The sequence below is a fragment of the Cavia porcellus genome, unplaced genomic scaffold (assembly GCF_034190915.1).
Source record: "Cavia porcellus strain 051 isolate PalLab524CR breed Dunkin Hartley unplaced genomic scaffold, mCavPor4.1 scaffold_28, whole genome shotgun sequence".
Classification (NCBI taxonomy): Eukaryota; Metazoa; Chordata; class Mammalia; order Rodentia; family Caviidae; genus Cavia; species Cavia porcellus.
This window is the reverse complement of record NW_026947511.1, coordinates 10814658-10834126: the sequence shown is the minus strand read 5'-3', so window position 1 is coordinate 10834126 and position 19469 is coordinate 10814658. Positions and strand designations below refer to the sequence as shown.

Genomic DNA, 19469 nt, shown 5'->3' with positions numbered 1-19469 from the left:
AAAAAAGAAATTAAACAATACCTACAAGAAAATGAAAATGCAGATACAACTTACCGGAATCTGTGGGATGCAATGAAAGCCGTCCTCAGAGGAAAATTTATTGCACTGAGTTCCCACATCAGGAAAACAGAACGAATACAAATAAATAACTTGATGCTACACCTCAAATAGCTAGAAAAAGAAGAGCAAGTCAAGCCCAAAGCCAAAAGAAGAGAGGAAATTAGAAAAATCAGAGCAGAAATCAATGCAATAGAGACTAAGAAAACAATCCAAAGAATCAATGAATCAAAGAGTTGGTTCTTTGAAAGAATAAAATCGATAAGCCTCTAGCCAACCTTATTTAAAAAAGGGAAGAAAAAGCTCAAATTCATGCAACAAGAAATGAAAAAGGTGAAATCACTACAGACTCTACAGAAATACAGAAGATCATCAACACCCATTTCGAAAACCTCTACTCTCAAAGGTTTGATAACACAGAAGAAGTAGACAGATTCTTAGAAACATATGAAGTACCAAAGCTAGATCGAGAGGATGTAAAACCGCTGAATAACCCAATCTCTGTTAATGAAATTGAAAATTTAATTAAGTCCTTACCTACAAATAAGAGCCCAGGCCCAGATGGATTCACTGCAGAATTCTACAAGAAATACAAAGAAGACCTAATGCCGACACTCCTCAAACTATTCAATGAAATTGAAAGGGAAGCAATCCTTCCTAAGTCATTCCTGGAAGCAAATATTACTCTAGTACCAAAACCTGAGAAAGACCCAACTAAAAAAGAGAACTATAGACCGATCTCCCTAATGAACACAGATGCAAAAATCCTCAATAAAATATTGGCAAATAGGATGCAGCAAATCATCAAGAAGATTATATACCATGACCAAGTGGGATTCATCCCAGGAATGCAAGGATGATTCAACATACGTAAATCAATAAATGTAATCCAACATATCAATAAAGCCAAAAGCAAGAATCACATGATCATTTCTATAGATGCAGAAAAAGCCTTTGATAAGGTCCAACATTCATTCATGATAAGAACTTTACAGAAAATTGGAATAGATGATCTTTATCTCAATACAATAAAGGCCATTTATGACAAACCAACAGCCAGCATCATACTAAATGGCCAAAAATTGAAAGCCTTTACTTTAAAATCAGGCACAAGACAAGGATGTCCTTTATCACCACTCCTATTTAATATAGTACTGGAAGTACTAGCCAGAGCAATTAGACAAGAGAGAGAAATTAAAGGGGTAAAGATAGGAAAAAAAGAAGTTAAATTATCAGTTTGCAGATGACATGCTACTCTACATAGAAGACCCTCTAAACTCCATTGAAAGACTCTTAGATATAATAAATAAATTTAGTAATATAGCTGGATACAAAATCAATACTCAGAAATCAATAGCATTCCTATACACTAACAACAAAATCACACAGAGGGAGATAAGAGAAACCACACTCTGCACACTAGCAAGCAAAAAAATGAAATGTTTAGGAATTACTCTTACGAAAGAAGTGAAAGACCAATACAGGGAAAATTATAATACACTGAAAAAAGAAATTGAAGATGATCTCAGAAAATGGAAAGACATCCCTTGCTCATGGATAGGAAGAACAAACATTGTGAAAATGGCCATTCTCCCAAAACTGTTATACAGATTCAATGCAATCCCAATAAAAATACCATCAACATCCTTATAAATCTAGAGAAATCACTCCTAAAATTCATTTGGAACCAGAAGAGACCTAGAATAGCAAAGCCAATTCGAAGCAGCAAAGGCAAGGCAGGAGGCATCACAGTCCCTGACTTGAAGTTATACTACAAAGCAACAGTAATAAAATCAACATGGTACTAGAATCAAAACAGAGCCGAAGATCAATGGAATAGATTAGAAGATGCAACCACAACTACAAACACACTCAACCACCTTATCTTTGATAAAGGAGCCAAGCAGGTTCACTGGAAGAATGACAGTCTCTTTAATAAATGGTGCTGGAAAAACTGGCTCTCCGTTTGCCGAAAACTAAAGCTAGACCCATGTCTATCACCATGTACTAAATTAAAATCTAAATGGATCAAAGATCTGAATATTAAAACAGAAACACTAAATCTATTGGAAGACAAATTGGGTAGAAACCTTGAAGACATAGGGGTAGGTAGAGAATTCATGAACAGGACTCAAACCGCATGGGAAATACTTCCCAGAATCAATAACTGGGACCATTTCTTATTAAAAAGTTTCTGCATGTCAAAAGAAATCTCCAGCATAGTGAAAAGAAAACCCACAAATTGGGAAAAGATTTTAGTGAACTCTCTCTCAGACAAGGGACTCTTGTCTAAAACATATAAAGAATTAAAAAAAACTCAGACCCCCAAAATTCAAAGATTCAATCCAAAAATGGGCATCTGAGATGAATACGCACTTCTCAGATGAAGAAATACAAATGGCAAATAAATACATGAAAAAATGTTCATCATCATTGGTCATTAGAGAAATGCAAATTAAAACCACACTGAGATACCATCTCACTCCTGAAAGAATGGCCAGGATCAAGAAAACCAACAACAACAAATACTGGAGAGGCTGTGGGGAAAAAAGAACTCTCCTACACTGTTGGTGGGAGTGTAGACTGGTACAACCTTTGTGGAGGTCAGTCTGGAGATTTATCAAAAAGCTGGGATTGGAAGTCCCATTTGTTCCAGCTATTCCACTTCTAGGCATATCCCCAGAACTGAAAGCATCATACCACAGTGATATATGTGCACCTATGTTTATAGCAGCACAATTTGTAATCGCCAGATCTTGGAAACAACCCAAGTGTCCATCAACTGAGGAATGGATAAAAAAGTTGTGGTATTTCTATACAATGGAGTATTACTCAGCTATAAAGAAGGATCACATTGAGATATTTATCAATAAATGGGCACAGCTTGAGACCATACTCATAAGTGAAATAAATCAATCTCGCATGTGTGAATACCGAATAGTTTCCCTAATGTAAGTAATGATTCAAATATATAAAAGTATGTGGTAATCATGATTCCCCATTATGTGGCCTTGAAGCCTTATAAAGTTTTCACTTATTAATTCGAAAGGCTTTATTCTAAGCTTCTTGATATGGAAATATTTGAAGCTATAGTATATGAAGTTATATTCAAATATTTCAAGGAAAAAGACAGACACTATGGTAACTACTATTAAGTCGGGTTATTTGGTGGTGAAGCACTAGGTTGCGGAAATAGTCATGCTTTGACCTGTATTGTTATGTTGTTACGTCCTCTTTTATCTCAATCTCTCCCTTATTCATTAAAAAAATTATTTAGTTATTTTTTATGGTTTTTTTAATTAAGGGGAAAAATTTTTTAAATTAGGATATATTATAGTAACTTTTTTTAAATTTCCTATTAACTTGTTTTGAAGTCCTGTAATACTCCCACAATCTTGTTTTGACTAATTAGACTCTATTCCGTTCTGTATGATAGTATCAAGTTTGAGGGTATAAGCAACTACTTTGCAGACAATAAGATTCACTAAGATGCCCATTCTGGTTTGACTATTATCTTCTTTAGAAGTCCTGTAATGTTTACAATGTTTAAGTTTTATTGGTCTTGTTCTCTACTGTTTTGTTCAACTTTATAATACCTAATGAGATAGACAATTCTTTTTAAGGGCGCAAGAGGCATTATGGTAACCATTGTTGATAATCTTGTACTCTGTTTTTACATCATGTACTATGTCTATTCTTGATTTTGACTGACAGCTTTGTTTTGCCATATTTGACTTCATTCTCTTCCAAAAAAAAAAAGTAATAAGAACTAAGGAGTAATAAAACCCAAAATGTGTGAATTTTGTTGTAAAAAAGAGAGAGAAAAAAGTGCTCTAAAGGATACAACTGCAAGTGTGTTTAGGGGTGTTAAATAGCTGACCATATTAATGTTTTTGGTTGGATCATTGAACACAACTGTTTGCAGTCTCTCTGTTTGAATGTTCACTTTATATGCTTTGATACTGTGACTTGAGCAACTATCTCTAAGATGATAATGTGTAATCTATTAACTGGTGATTTCTTACTGTTTTTTTTTTTTGTAGTTCTATATTACTTGTACCCTTACACCGCTTTGTTTTGTTTTGTTTTTTCTCTTTTTCCTTTTAAATAAAATTAAAAAAAAAAAAAAGAAAACCATAAAATCTCAGTTTAGAAACCATATTAGGCAATAAGCAGAATTTTTTTTTTTAAAAAGAGTGGAAGACAACGGAATTACAACTTCAAAATGCTGAAGGAAAACAATTCTGTATCATTTAAGAGATAACAAAAAGAATCTTTACAACCTTTACTGAAAGAACTTTAAAAGATTTCAATAAAAAATTCAGGGAAAGCTAATATAATTATCTAAAGAAGCAATTCCACTGTACAATGACAATATGCAAGGGTTTTAAGAAAATAAACTATGAAATTATTAATATGTAAGAGTTCTAAGGTTTGGGATGAGGGCAGAAAAGTTTAGCTTTACAATTTTAAGTCAAGTAGATGTGCAAAACGTTTCACTAGAAGAAACAGAACATGTAATTTCTATACCTTTATCAGGGAAAAGAGAAATTTAACAATCCACCAGCTTGATAAAAAGCACAAAATTCCACTGTAGAAATAAATCTGAGGGACTGGGGATATAGCTCAGTGGCATAAAGCACCTGCCTGGTTAAGTCAACATCATAAGTTTGACTTCCAAGTACATAAATAGGTAAGTAAATAAATAACCAAACATTTGAATATATTAGCTATCATAATAAAGGCAAATTTAAGTATTCTTCCTAGTTACAGGTAAATTAGATTTTAAAAATTCAGTTACATGTTTCTTCAAGATGCACACCAAAAACCAAAAATTGCTGAAAGAGTAAACTGATAAAAGATACAAATGCAAATAAGTAACCAACTCTATATAGTACATATCAATCCTTAGCATATCATACTACATATAATATGTAATTGAAAGCTATAGTAATTAAGATATAAATATATGCACATATTTTATATATGTATAATGTATTGTGCTAGGAACATAACAAAAATTTCAGTAATCCATAAAATATAACTTACTAATATAAAAGTGGTGACAAGGAAGGATGGTCTATTCTATAAATTGGCTATCCTAATGAAGAATGAAATAAGATTCATACTTCACATTATTTATCCAAGTTTTTAAAAGGAAGTATTTATAGGAAGAGTAAAGGAATTTGTAAACCTGACATCAAATGCATAAACCATAGAGAAAAAATATTGCTAAAGGTAACTACATTCAAATTTAAATCACTGTAAAAAAGAAACTATCATAAATAAAAACAAGCCATTCTAGAAAATATATGTAGTCATAATCAACATCAACAAAAACTAAGAAAAATACAAGTATATATAGATATAGCTATGCAAATATACATATATACAATAAATATATAAAAAATATATATATTATATATAAAATTTTTTTTTCTTTCCCCTTCCTTCTTGAAAAAAATAAATCTTAAAGAGTATGCTGGGCAACAAACCATACCCTAGAGGGAGTCTATAGACAACTGTTAATCCAAAGAAGTTGATGAAGTTCAACCTATAAGGAGAAAATATACATGCAATGCATGCCCATGCATATCATTTATAAGAGAAAAAAGACAGAAAAGCCTGTCTATCAAGTAAGAAAAGGAGCAGACAATGGTTTATTCTATAACACTGAAACAATATGTCATGTATTATGATGCTCATTACACCTCTTATTAGTAGGACCTAAATCTGGTTATCTAAATATCACCTTTAAAAATGGCTTTTTATTGATCCCCGGTACCGATAAAAATGAAAAGACAAAAAAAAAAAAAAAAATAAAAAATAAATGGCTTTTTAAAGTGCTCACGTGGGACCAGGAATATAGCTCAGCAGCACAGTGCCTGCCTGGCAAGCACAAGGTCCCATGTTTGATTCCTGGTATTGAGGGAAAAAAAATTAAAATAAATAAAATAGAAGTGCTCACATGGAAATCATACCTATTTCATCTATAAAGATGATGGAAGGCTGTAATTTTATGGCAAGGGAAAAAACGGCAGCAGCTAGCTTCTGAGATTCTCCATACCACTTATCAGTCAGTGTCGAAGGCTGAAGGTTAATGAATCGACAGCCAGCTTCTTTGGCTGTAGCCTTGGCAATCAATGTTTTACCACAGCCTGGAGGCCCATAGAGAAGTACACCTAGAAATCAATGTTAATTTATTAGTACCTTTAAGAAAATGAGATGTTTATGTTAAAAATAATATTAATTCTGTCAACACTAAAACATTCCCAATATTTAATCATTTACTCAATCTATTTATAGTAGACAGGTATTAGTAAAAAAGTCACTATCTTCTAAATTGTCACTTGAAGACATGTATTTAGAGACTAAAGCAACCCTGTACTTTCTCTGCTCAGGAGATTAAATATCATCATCCAAGTTCACATCACTCTGTCAAAAACTGGCAATAAAAGTCATCTAAAGCATTCCACCTTCACAAGCTAAGAGAGCACTACCAAACCTTGATAACACCTTAAAGGTAATAGATAACTTCAAAACAAACAGTGGTAAACATCATTTTGCTGTTGGATTAGCCAAAGGATATCCTTTTCCAAAAGGACATGCCTTTTCCAAATAGATAATAAACTTTTTTTAAAGGAATACAGAATTATTAGTCACTTTTGTTTTAATTTCCAAATTAATTTGCATTATTAACATATAGTTACCATTGACAGCTAAATACAACTTAAGGTAATATATTCAACACATAAAAGATCTAAACAAGTTGAAGTCTTAAACATTTTCAAAATCATTGTTTCTCAGCTGATATGAGGCATATTTTTAAAGCAATATAATACTAAAATTGTGAGCTTGTTTATAAATAATCTACATAGTTTTAATGAAAATTACAATCTCTAGACTTTTTTTTCTTTCTTTTTAGCAGTACTAGAGATTGAACTCATGGCCTCATACTGAGCTACATCCCTAGCCCTTTTTTATTTTGAGACTGGATCTCATACATTGCCAAATTCCTCAGACTAAGCTCGAATTTGTGATCCCTGCTACCTGAGGATCCCAGAATACCAGCATTATAGGTGTGTCCCACCATGCCCAATTTGTATGTGTATTTCTTAAACTATCTGCTAAATTCAAAGCTCAACTCTTCTCATGTCATGGTTCTTAAAGAATGACAGTATATATAGATGGTATGCTGGGGTTGAGGTATCTAAAGTGTTCTAATATATTCAAAATAAAATTCAAAATGAGAAAAGTATTTCTATAAACGTTCCACTATAAAATTCTATATTTTTAAGTAAAAAACTCAAGCTTATTTCTATAAAGTTACTGAATTTTCTTTTCATATTAGGCATTTCAAAATAATACTCAAACATATTCAAGTGTACACAGATTTTCCTACTGGTGTTAATTCTTTGAGATTCAGGTTACAACATCAAGTAATCGAATTTTAAATTAAACATTTTTTTTTCAGTACTTGTGAACCTCTTGCCTCAGCCTCCCAGGGTGCTTAAGATTACAAGTATGAACACCGTATCTGGTTCTAAAGTTGATTGTGTTTTTTGTTTTTTTTTTCTTTTTCCTTTTTATCGGTACCAGGGATCGCTAAAGTTGATTTTAAATTTCAAGCCATAACCACTTTGAAGGCAGTAAGATATACTATAATGCCCATTATGGTTTGACTATGATCTTTTTTTGAAGTCCTGTAAGGTCTCCAGTGTAGGTTTTATTGGTCTTGTTCTGTACTGTTTCATCAATTCTATTATACTTGATGATATAGGCAACTCAATTTAAAAATAGCAAGAGGCACAATGGTAACCACTTTCGATCACCTGGTATTCTATTTTTGCATCATGTACTATGCCCACCCTTCTGTTCTGACTCTTTTACTTAGTCACGTTTGGTTTTATTCTCTTCAAAAAAAGTAGTAAGAACTTGTGGGACTAATAAAACCCAAAAAGTGTAATTGTTATTGTAAATAACAGAGGAAAGGAAGGTGGACTAACGGATATAACCGCAGGTATGTTTTGAGTGTGTAGGATGGAAAACCGTATTACTGAGCTTTTTGTTAGATCACTGAACGGACCTGTCTCCAAGATCACTGTATGAATGTCCACTTTATATGCTTTAATTTTATAATTTGGATAACTGTTTCTAGGAAGACAATATGTAACCTATTAACTAGTGATTTCTTACTGTATATTTTTTTTCTTGAAATTCTGTATTACTTGTACCCTTTTACTGCTTTGTTTTTTTTTATATCCTTTCTTTTTTCTCTTTAAATAAAAAAAATAAAATTTCAAGCCATAAGCTTTACCAGTACATGCTAATATTTTCAAATGACTTTCCATTTTTAATTAAGTTCATTTAAGTGCTTAAATTTAATTAAGTCTGTTATAATCTGCACCTTCTGGTAACAACTTTTCTTTGGATAAGCATGTAAAACAAAAAAGAATAATAGCCTAATGTCATTTTATTTAAAGCTGCAAACACATGGTTGATTGCAGGTGCTTAGAATTACATTTCACCATTGTGAACACAATTCAATGTGGAAGGCATACTGCCAAGAAATAAATATATAAATATGTAAATAATCATATATACACTATCTGAATTGCCTCTAGTGAACTTTAAGAATGATCAATGTCTGTATAAATAAGAATAAAAAGATTACATTTAGAGACGTAATTAGAAGTATCACAATTCTTAAATTCCAAGGTTTTCAAATACAACCAATTACAAATAAGGAGGTTTCCCACAAATAGCAATACTTAGCCAGGGCTGATAGCACACACGCCAGTAATCACAACACTCTGGGAATCGAAAGCACAGGATTATCAATTCAAGTCTAACCTGGACAATTTATCAACTTGACAGAAACTCGCTCTCAAAATAAAAAATAAAAAGGGCTGGGAATGTAGCTCATTGCAAAGGCTCTAGATTCAACCTCCAGGGCCCCCCCTCCAAAAGGAAAGTGTGATCATTTCCAGTTCATCTGCAGTTCAATATTTCCTATAAAGATTCCCTACAAGCGGGGTACAGTGGAACATGCGTGTAATGCCAGGAGTAGGGAAGATAAGGCAAGAGACTCAAGAGTTCAGTGCCCACCAGAGCTTCATAGCAGGACCATCCCCAAACCCCTTATCCACAAAAAAGAATCACTACAATCTAAACATAGATCACTAGGAGGAAAAACAAACACATTAGAGTTGTGAAACAATGAAAACATGGCTTGAGAGAAGGATATATTGTGACTTTGGACATTTTTAAAATCTTAATTTCCTAAATTTTAATTTACTTGGCAGCAATAAAAAGAAGTTTTAAATAGAGATTATTTTGACATGTAACTACAGGAAAAGAATTTAACTACATTTCAGAAGCACAGCATAAGTGTCTGCCTGGCAAATGCGAGGTCATGAGTTCGATCCCTGGAACCAAAAAAAAAAAAAAAAAAAAAATCAGAAGAACAATGCACAATTATTTTAAAATATTTATAAAATAGTCCACTTGATCTTGGCATTCTCTTAGAACGTGACTTCACAAAAATCAGTTATGGAATAGTTGAAAGCATGTTTACAAGACTTGTTTTAGGCAAATATGCATTATATTATACCTACCTTTGGGGGGCTGCAGAAGCCTAGAATTCTCAAACAAATGCTTCTTTTTGATAGGTAAGATGACTGTATCTTTCAGATCTGTAATAACATCATCTAAACCTGCTATATCACTCCAGGTAACCTGGCAAAAATTAAGGTCAACACAAATTTTCCAAGTAATGTATACTCACAAAAGCAAAATACATTCCCACTCCCAATAGTAAATATATAATCTGATAATTGCACATAAATAATAAAAAGGTTAAAATTATATGTTAACATGAATAAAAATTTTTCACTGCAACAATAAAATAAACTGTGTAACACTTGAAGAAAGAAATTTAGCATTTAGTTTCCTATTATTAAAAAAAATGCTATAACTAGAGGTGGTGGAGCCCTTGGCTAGTACATAGGAGACCATGTGTTCCATCCCTAACATAGTTGGGAAAGGAGTGGGTAGGTGAGGGTGTCAGGTACTCAAAAATCTGCAACAATCCAATAGTCTGAATGCATTCCATTTACAAGGAGGAAATACTTTGCCACAAGAAGAATGAGAACCAGGTCAGACAGATATAGTGGTGTTTCAGTTCAGAAACAGTGGTACTTCAGTTTGGGAGCTTAATTCTCTCCAAGATTCTATTTACAAACCAAACTGAATGGGAACTGCATCAAATTTCCCACTGAAGGTCAACACTGAACCTAACTACTGAATTTGATTTGCCACCAGAATCATGGGAAGTGTAAGTTTATGGACCAAAATATCACTGTAATTTAACAGATTAATGGTGAAGAGCTCACAAGGAGGACTGTGCTGAGCTCATATAGGATGCAGTCAAATATAATAGGAACTCTAAAAGTAAGGTTTATACCCATCAAACTGCATTTCTAACTTTTATTCATTTAAAATAAAACTGTCCAATCTTACGGGGCATCTTTTTAAGCAGTAAGTAGGGTATATATATTTTCAAAAAAGACAAAGGCCAGGCACACTGGCCCACACCTATATAATCCCAGCTACTCAGGAGGCTAAGAAAAGTTCAAGGCCAACCTGAATAACTTAGCAAGACCTTATCTCAAAAACAAAACAAAACAAAACAAGACTGGGTTCTATCCTAGTAAGGAGTATAGAAAACCTAATTCAATTTTAAAAACACTGGAGGTGAGGAGTAAAACTAACATGGACTTGAAAAGTTAATCTCCCTCTAATCTAGTAAAGTGGCCAGTAAGATCACCATTTTAGAGCAGACTTACTTTCTTTACAATTCATGGTAGAAAAAAAGAGAAAATATGAACCAGCAGACAGGTCTGAAGAAAAATCGTAACATTTACTTTAGTTCCAACAAAATGCTGTGTTAGTACAGACTTACTCTGTTAGAACCCAAGAAGGTGCCATTGTAAATTCATGAACCAAACTGAAATGAGATTAATTCGAGTGTATGTCCCAGTATATAGATATTACAGGATACTGTAGATACTTACTTTCTAGATTTGAAGGCAGGGCTATTATATTAAATTCCACTTATTAACATATCAATATAATATTGCATTTGAAAACTATATTCTACTGTTTCTGTTGCCATAAAATACTCATAGAATATTGGACTTACAAATTAATCTGAACCTCCCAGGCCTGATGGCACATATCAACACTTTAGGAGGCTGAAGCAGCAAAATAACAAGTTCAAACACAGCCTGAGAATTTAGTGAGGCTCCGTCTCAAAATTAAGAAAGGGCTGGGGATATAGGTCCTGGGTTCAGTACTCAGTACCACCAAAATATCCTCAAAACACTCACTACATTATTTTTGGATTACACTTGTGGGAACTAAGATCTTTTAAAAAAGAAATCAACCAGGTGTGGGGGCGCACATCTGTAACCCCAGCACTCAGGAGGCAGTGGGAGGAGAATTACTGTGAGTTTGAGCCAGCGTGTTCTACACAGTGAACTCCACGCCAGTTTGAACTACACAGTGAGACTCTGTTTCAAAGGGGAAAAAAAAGGCCACAAGTGAAAACTTGAGATTTGGGGTCAGGTGTTGTCTATCATATCATTAAAATCTAAACTCCACAAATCAAATATCCGCAATGGCATAGACAAATTTTGCATTTCACAAGGGAAGATATACGAAAGTCCAAGCTGTACCAAGCAATGTGTGCAGAAGAGTTAACACAGGTCTGGGACAGTTGTACTCAGAAAGGCCTGCTTGTAAGTTAGTACCTGGCTAGGATTTGGAACATTAGATTTTGGGAGAGTTCTCATCACTCCCTGACAAGAACAGCTCACTGTGCCTAAACTGTATCAACAGTGTGGTTTAAGGTCAATGACCCTTTTCCTTTTGGGAGTCTAGTCTTCTGATGTATCTAAGGAAGAAGTTTACATGACCAGTCCCAGATAAAATTCCTGAAGAGTCTTGAGTAAGCTTCCCTGGTTGACAACACTGCACATGTACTGTCACAGCTTGTTCATATGGTAACTAAGCATATCCTGTGAGCGTAGATGCAACTCTTAGATGATGGGCCTGCTTTTCTCCAGACTTAACTCCATTCCTTTTACTCTTCCGCGACTCTGCCTTGTATCAACTCAGTATAATAAATCACATCTGTGAGTATGACTACATACTTATATGCTGAGTTTTATGACTCTTCCTAGAGTATCAGTGAAACTACTCTAGTCTTCCAGACCAGTTTCATAAAATGGCAGACCGCCCCCCAAAATCATAAGATTAAAAATACCTACATGCATATTAAGAGGGTCTACTAGGTGAGCAGCAATACTCATTTCATACTCTGAAAGCTTCACATTTTTCACACCAATTTGCTTCATTAGTTTTTCTGCCTAGAAAGAAAAAAAGCAGCAGCCTTTATTCTGATAGATACTGGTACCTCAAAAATGAAGTGTAATGAGCAATGAACAGACATTAAAGCATTTTCCAAGAATATTTTAGGCCTGTTGGTCTTATCCTTCCTTGCCGTGAACCCATCAGTGAAGAAAAAATTTGAGGCTCCACCCTACAGAAACAGCAATTTAACCAGTTCCTAGGAAATGAGACAACAGGACACATGATTAGAGAGATACATAATCTGTACCTTCCAATATGTAGCTCTGAGGAGACATTAAGAAGATACATTTTGATTTCTCTTTCCAGAAAGATTATCACAACAGGTACAGGTAAAACCTCAAGATGAAAGTCCAGAGTCAAGAAATGTACAACTGGAGTTTCTTTCCCTCAATTAACAGGGTATCTGAAAAAGATATTCAACTTCCTTCTAATTACCCAGGTATCTACAGTAGATGCCTGTACATACTTGATTTCAATGTTTTTGGAAGGGTAGGAGTGGGAGGATGTTGCCTCACTCATAAGCAACTGAAAAATAATCTGTATCCCCTTAAGAGTAGGTACAACTTCAAATCTATGAGTTCAAACAATGCAAACAGCTTTCAGTTATAATAAAAATGACAAACATTTTCTGAATGTCCCAAAATTATGTCAAAACGTAGGAAGCAGGTGAACTCACTGAATTCTCATAGTCCTATATATAAAAGTACAATATTCCCCTTAGTAGAAAAAGAAACAGAAGCATAACATAAATAATTTGCTTTAGATGAAAAGTAAGCAAATAGAAGAGGCAAGATATGAATCTCAACAGTCCAACTCTGGAGCTGATAATCTAAACACCACATATAAATGACTTGGTTTCTCCATATAACTTGGTTTCTCCATATAACTCGAGCTGATAATCTAAACACCACATATACATGACTTGCTTTCTCCATATAAGGGTTTTTGTGACCACTGAAGTCTTCAAAAATCTATATATAACATACTCAGAGATTGTAAGAACTGTGTGCTGATCACATCGTACTAATAGTTTTTTTTTTTTAAAGTGTTATTAACCAATCAGATAATCACATATGGCGTATTTTCTGCTTACTTATCTCTTTAAATCACCAAGACATAAACCCCTTTTCAGGTTTCTAGGTTCCCCTCTTAAAAATACCCTTTTTCTTACAGCCTGTAAGCTTTTATGTGTGAGCTATGAAAAGTACACTTTTTTTGGCATAGTAAGGACATTAAGTTATTCTTTTTTATAACGCTGCTATAAAAGTGAAGCCATCCTACACGCGTTCTTTTTAAACAATATTCTTAAAATAGTAGACTTTGACTGGGGACATTTTGCCTCTTCCTCTGTCCCCATGTCAGGAGGCATTTAACAGTGTCTGGAAATATTTCTGATTGTCATACTTGAGGAAGACAGTGCTACGATGATCGAGGCAGCTGAGGCAGGGACACTGTCTATCCTTCTATAAACACAGGAAAGCCCTCCTCCTTACAGCCCAAGCAATTACCAGTTCTAAAAAAGTAACAGCGCCTGAGCTGAGAAACCCTGATTTTTCCTTAATAGTTAGCTATCTTAAAAATATTACAGTTCCACAACTACATCTTGTTTTAAACAACTCTTTATTTATATCCCAAATTTCCTAAATAATTACATTGTTTATAGAACAGAAAATGCTGCATCATCTAGTTTATCTAAGGTCTCTTTTCTGCAACAGTGTCTCATTTTAACAGTGGATTCAGGTTGTTAATAATATAACACTGACATAAAGGGGAAAGAAATTAACATTTATTGTGCTCCTATCTCATGGCTGGCACTCATTTGTCTAATTGAAAGTCGTGGTCTCCTGAAGCACTAACATCCCTTATGGAACAGAAAATAAATGCAAAAAAGTACCAAAAAACACATTATAACTACCTCTAAACTATGTCCCAGGAATAATTAATCCAACTGTCTGGTTTTGACTTTTAAGTGAACTTCTAATTCTAAAATGCTTTAACTAGAAAAACAAAAATATGTCTAGACCACTATAAAAATGACTTATCTTGAATACTGTTTTATCACTTATAGTTTAATGACAATTATATTTTCTAGTCAACAGTGTTTGGTTGTTTCTTAATCTGGGTCTCTCCAAGTTGTTTTCTCTGTGGAGAAAACATGGTAGACAGGGAATGTATACAGGGGAGGAATGAAAGGAGGAGAAATTACTTTTTACTGTATATTAACTGTTTCATGCTTTTTTTACTCTTTCAATTATTTCATCATCCCTTTATGCCATTTCATTTTAAGAAGCTGAATAAGTCATAAACAGTTAAGTAGTATTTTTGCCTGGAGTGGAGAAGAGGAGTTGTTGGTAAAAAGCAACAGAAAAGGAAATATTATGAAGTAACACTCATTTCATTCAAGGTTCATAAGATTGTCTTTTCTAAGAATAATTTTAGAAAGATACACATAGCATTAACAAGAGTAAAAAAAAGAGATGAACCAATTAAACGTAAGTCAGAAACAAGCACAGCTTCTGATTCTTTGGGGGTCACATCAATTGACCATAGCTCCAGTTTAAGTGTAGGTAGAGGAAACTATTGATATGCAAAATTTTAAAATGCAATTAATAGGAATTAGCAATTATTTTGAGTAATTATCTTTATGCATAGGTACGATTATGAACTTCATTAACTCCCAAACATGTGGAGATAGTAACCTTCTCTTTCAGGGTTACTGTACTTCATCTCTTACCTCTGATATTACCATCATTTTGGAAGATTTTGGAAAAGATGCCTTCATACTATGGTCCTATCCTAGTATGCTTTATACTACACTACTAGTTTCCCTTTACTGCTTATTACTCTGTCCTCTTGCTCATCCAGACAATACTCACTTAACTGATACCCTAACTTATTCATTAGTTCACTTTTTCACTATTCTAAGATTCAGTTCAATAAGCTACCTGACTGGTAACGTACATCATAATGACTTTCTTGGTTAACACATTTTAGTTCTCACAAACTGGCATTCCATGATGGCTGCTTCATGATTCAAGTTGTTGCTGTTTTTCTCTTGTCAATCTGTCTTTACTTAGAGGGTCCTAACCGAGAATTCAAAAAGGTACAGGGAAAATTATCTTTCCTTTTCAATACATGCATATATCAACATTTACCTAAATATTTAAATTGATTCCTGTTTTTTTAATTGTAAGCAAGGCTGCTATGAAAAGTTAGTTATGTAATTCCTAGTTCTTTCAGTTATGCACAGAATAAAACTCGTGGGTCATTTAGAATGCATATTTTCAACTTTACTAGATAATGCCAATCTTCAAAAATGATTATTTTTATTCTTACCAGCATGTTTATGCTATTGTTCCAGTCTCTCTCTAGTAAATGATATTAGTAGACCAGCGGTTTTGTCATTTTATTAATTGTAAAAATGTAACTCAAAGTGATTTTTAATTTGCATTTGCCAATGAAATGTACATGCCACACAAACATAAAGAAACCTAATTGCACAAAAAGAAACTTTAAGACAAAGACAATAGAGAAAATGAGATGAAGTCAATTCACCAGTAAATGTAATTTTCTATTTCTTTATTTCGGTACAGGAATCAAACTCATGACCTCACACTTACCAGGCAGGGACTTGTGCTGCTGAGCTATATCCTTGGCCCTTCATTCCATTTTTCTGTGTCTAAACTTTAGATGTGTCACTTCACCTAGCGTGACTTAAATTTATCTTAAGTTATTTTTACATCTCTGTCTTTGGCTGAAACACTACATAGGACTTTTTGTGGTCCTAGATTTGTAGGGGCATCATCTGGGAGACTCCTTACCTTCGACTGGCAGTACACTTTGCGCACTGAGCTCTTTTGGCCGTGAAAATATCCACTCAAAACTCAATAGGTTCAGCAAATTCCCAGCAGTGGAAAGCTAGTTATACCTTTCCAAATTTTTGCCTGAAGTATTTTTTTACCTAAATTGCTTACTTTCTTCATAGTTCATGAATCCTTTTAAAAATTTTTGAAAGTCATCCAGCTTACTTAGTTGTTTTTATTTCAAACAGGAATCAGTCCAGGTACTAATTGCCTCAACTGATCAATATATTTATTCTTCACTGGCTGTCTATTGCATTCCCCTTCTTTAAATGATAAGGTATGTCTATATTCTGCAGCCTACTATTTTTGTTGCTTTGTAACATCTGTGGGGATCTCACCACTCTCAATTCAGTCACGGGAATTTACTACAATGACAGTTACATCAGAAGCTCTCAAGTGTCTAATGCATAAATCTGGATGGTAGCAGGAGGAAGATGAAAAAGTGGTCTGAGAAAAGCTCTACGAATCATATACACATACAAAATAAAAGCCTTTTTACCCACCCAAGTTGAGAATTATGTCTCTAATGTTTCCCATTACTTATGGACATCTGATAACAAAAAATAACTTTTAGGACTGACTAGGAATAACTTTTAGTCTTAATGATAAGACTCAGACCTATAATTTCAATTACTGCATGAATACTTCTCCCTGAATTCCTGCCACAATATGAACCCATTATGTACATATTAAATGTCATCATCTTGTACACTTGCTATATCAATTTCTAAATCATTGTAAAAGATATTATGAATTTTTAAGGAATCGACGCAAATCTTGATTCATTTATGTAATATTTTCCTTTCCCCATATCATTCTGCATTGCTGCATTCGAGTCAATTTCACCTATTGCATTCCTTCTGTTATTCTTATTCTAGTCTTCACCAGACCATTATAGTCTATAACATATTTGCTTCTTGTCTCTCTTCACCCCTTTTTTGCCTTTATACTAGTGTAAGGTAAATTACCTTAAGATTGTTTTCCATATCACCCACCTTCTCCAAAATATTTAATAGCTTTCTACTGCCTATAGAGAATTCTTTAACTAGTCAACAGCATATTCAGTAGTTGGTCAGGGATATAAGAAGGAAGAGGGAAGGAATGCAGAGAACCTATAATCCTTGGCCAAGTAACATTCTAGGACAATTTTTTAATTCTGGATGTTTTAAACACTAGTAAGTTACTATGAAACTGGATCACACTAGAAATAAAATGTGTATCTCATTTATAGTTGATATCAGGCTTCAAAAATGCTGTAGCATTTTGCATCAGCCTTAGTCTACCTACTAAAAAATTAAAGGCACTGAAAAAAATCTGTTCCCTGACTTATTCAGGACTCTTTACTATATAGTCCTTATCTTTTCCTATAGGTTCTACTAAATAGTGAATTATATAAACTTTGCTCTTAAACCTGACTAAACTATTTACTGTTCGTTTAATTGGTCTTATTATTCCTACCATATGATTCCGTTCATATTCTTTCTACTTAGCACTGTCCTTGTCTATTATCGAAGCCAAAATCTTTCATGAAGACATACTCAACTGCCTCAGTCACTGGCAATCAATTCTTTCCCTAAAAGCCATGGTTTGTCGCTAAGTAATAGGTATATACTACTTACTACTATAACCTGTATCAAAAATAAATCTTGTCTTTTCCCCTACCACAGATATCATGATGTCAGATATAACACCTGACATATTATACATCTGCTATTTAGGACAATATGATACATAAGTTTTCAATTAAAGCTTGATGATGATCCATTCATGTAGTACTTAATATCTATATTTGGCTCTCTGTATGTCTTATACATTTGAATTCAAGCAAATCCTAGAAGCCAAGAAAAAACACAAAAATCTCTGCTGGCTGTGATGGCACATGCCTGTAATCCCAGCATTCGAGAGGCTGAAGCAGGAGGATTGCTGTGGCTACAAAGTGAGTTCAAAGCCATTCTAAACTACATAGTGAAACCCTGTCTCAAAAAGACAAAAAAAAAGTCATATCCCTGCTGGGTGTAGTGGCACAGTCCTGTAATCCCAGCACTCAGGAGGCTGAGCAGGAAGCATCACTGTGAGTTCAAGACCAGCCTGGGCTATACAGTGAGATCAAGGTCAGTCTGAACTGCATAGTAAGACCTTGTCTTAAAAAAACAAAACAACAACAAAGTCTTAGTCCTGATCACAATATCATAAACTGCAACTTAAGCTTTTTTAAATCAGGTTGGGGGAGAAAAGGTATGTTCAGGCACATCATCAAATGAGTTTTTAAAAAACCTACACTGGTCAGATTTCCCACAGTGTTATGAATAGTGATGATATGATCAACTTTTAGTCAACTATTTTATAGTCAAATTCAAGAAATAAATTCATCAAAGTCCACTTTCTAACTAACAAGAGCTACATAGAAAACTGTAAAGAAGCCATTTATTTACCTCCTTATTTCCCATGCTTTTTTACAGCATTTTGAAAAATGAGTTTTGTTTTGTTTTGGGGTTTTTTGTTTTTGTTTGTTTTTTTGAGACAGGGTCTCACTATGTAGTGCAGACTGGTCTTGAGCTTACTTGTGGCCTCAAACTCACAGCACTCCTACCTAGGTCTTTCAAGTGTTAGGATTACAGGTATGTGCCATCATGCTAGCAAAACACGTTATTTAACTTTTTTCCTTAGCGTCAAGCACAAATGCTCATTGAATGAATCAGTTACAACTGATTTAGAATAAATCTAAAACAGAACAAATCTAAAAATCCATGAATATGAACATCTTGTCCTCAAATGGCAAAAAATGGAGAAAGATTCCTTCAAAGTTTTTAATTTTGAGGGAACAGAACGCAAATAAATATGTCATCCTAATAAAGAAATGATCATATGAGGTAGCAGCTGAAAAATAAAAAATATAACATTATTAAACAATAGCTTGTTAAAGCAATTCCTTAGATTTTAGTATAGTCTGTTAAGATTGACAACTCAGCATTATCCAAATTTCAACTATCACACAAAGCAAAATATAAGCACCATTAATAAAAAATTATTTTTGTTTAATCTACTGAGAAGCTTTACCTAGCTTCCTTAATTCTTTTTTTGTTTGTTTTTTTTTGTTTTTTGTTTTGTTTTGTT

The 19469-nt window shown here is 33.8% G+C and overlaps 1 protein-coding gene across 3 annotated transcripts in view; it reads right to left on the bottom strand.

Moving 5' to 3' along the window:
- The window catches only part of Atad1 (ATPase family AAA domain containing 1), a 52585-nt gene that overhangs the window by 28510 nt on the left and 4606 nt on the right, over positions 1-19469 (bottom strand). For all 3 annotated transcript variants that reach the window (XM_003473954.5, XM_013156673.3, XM_005005289.4), the window contains exons 3-5: positions 12390-12488; positions 9675-9795; positions 6039-6239 (exon numbers count right to left, since the gene is read on the bottom strand). In XM_003473954.5, coding sequence (XP_003474002.1) covers positions 6039-6239; positions 9675-9795; positions 12390-12488 — 421 coding nt within the window. The remainder of the gene's footprint in view (positions 1-6038; positions 6240-9674; positions 9796-12389; positions 12489-19469) is intronic.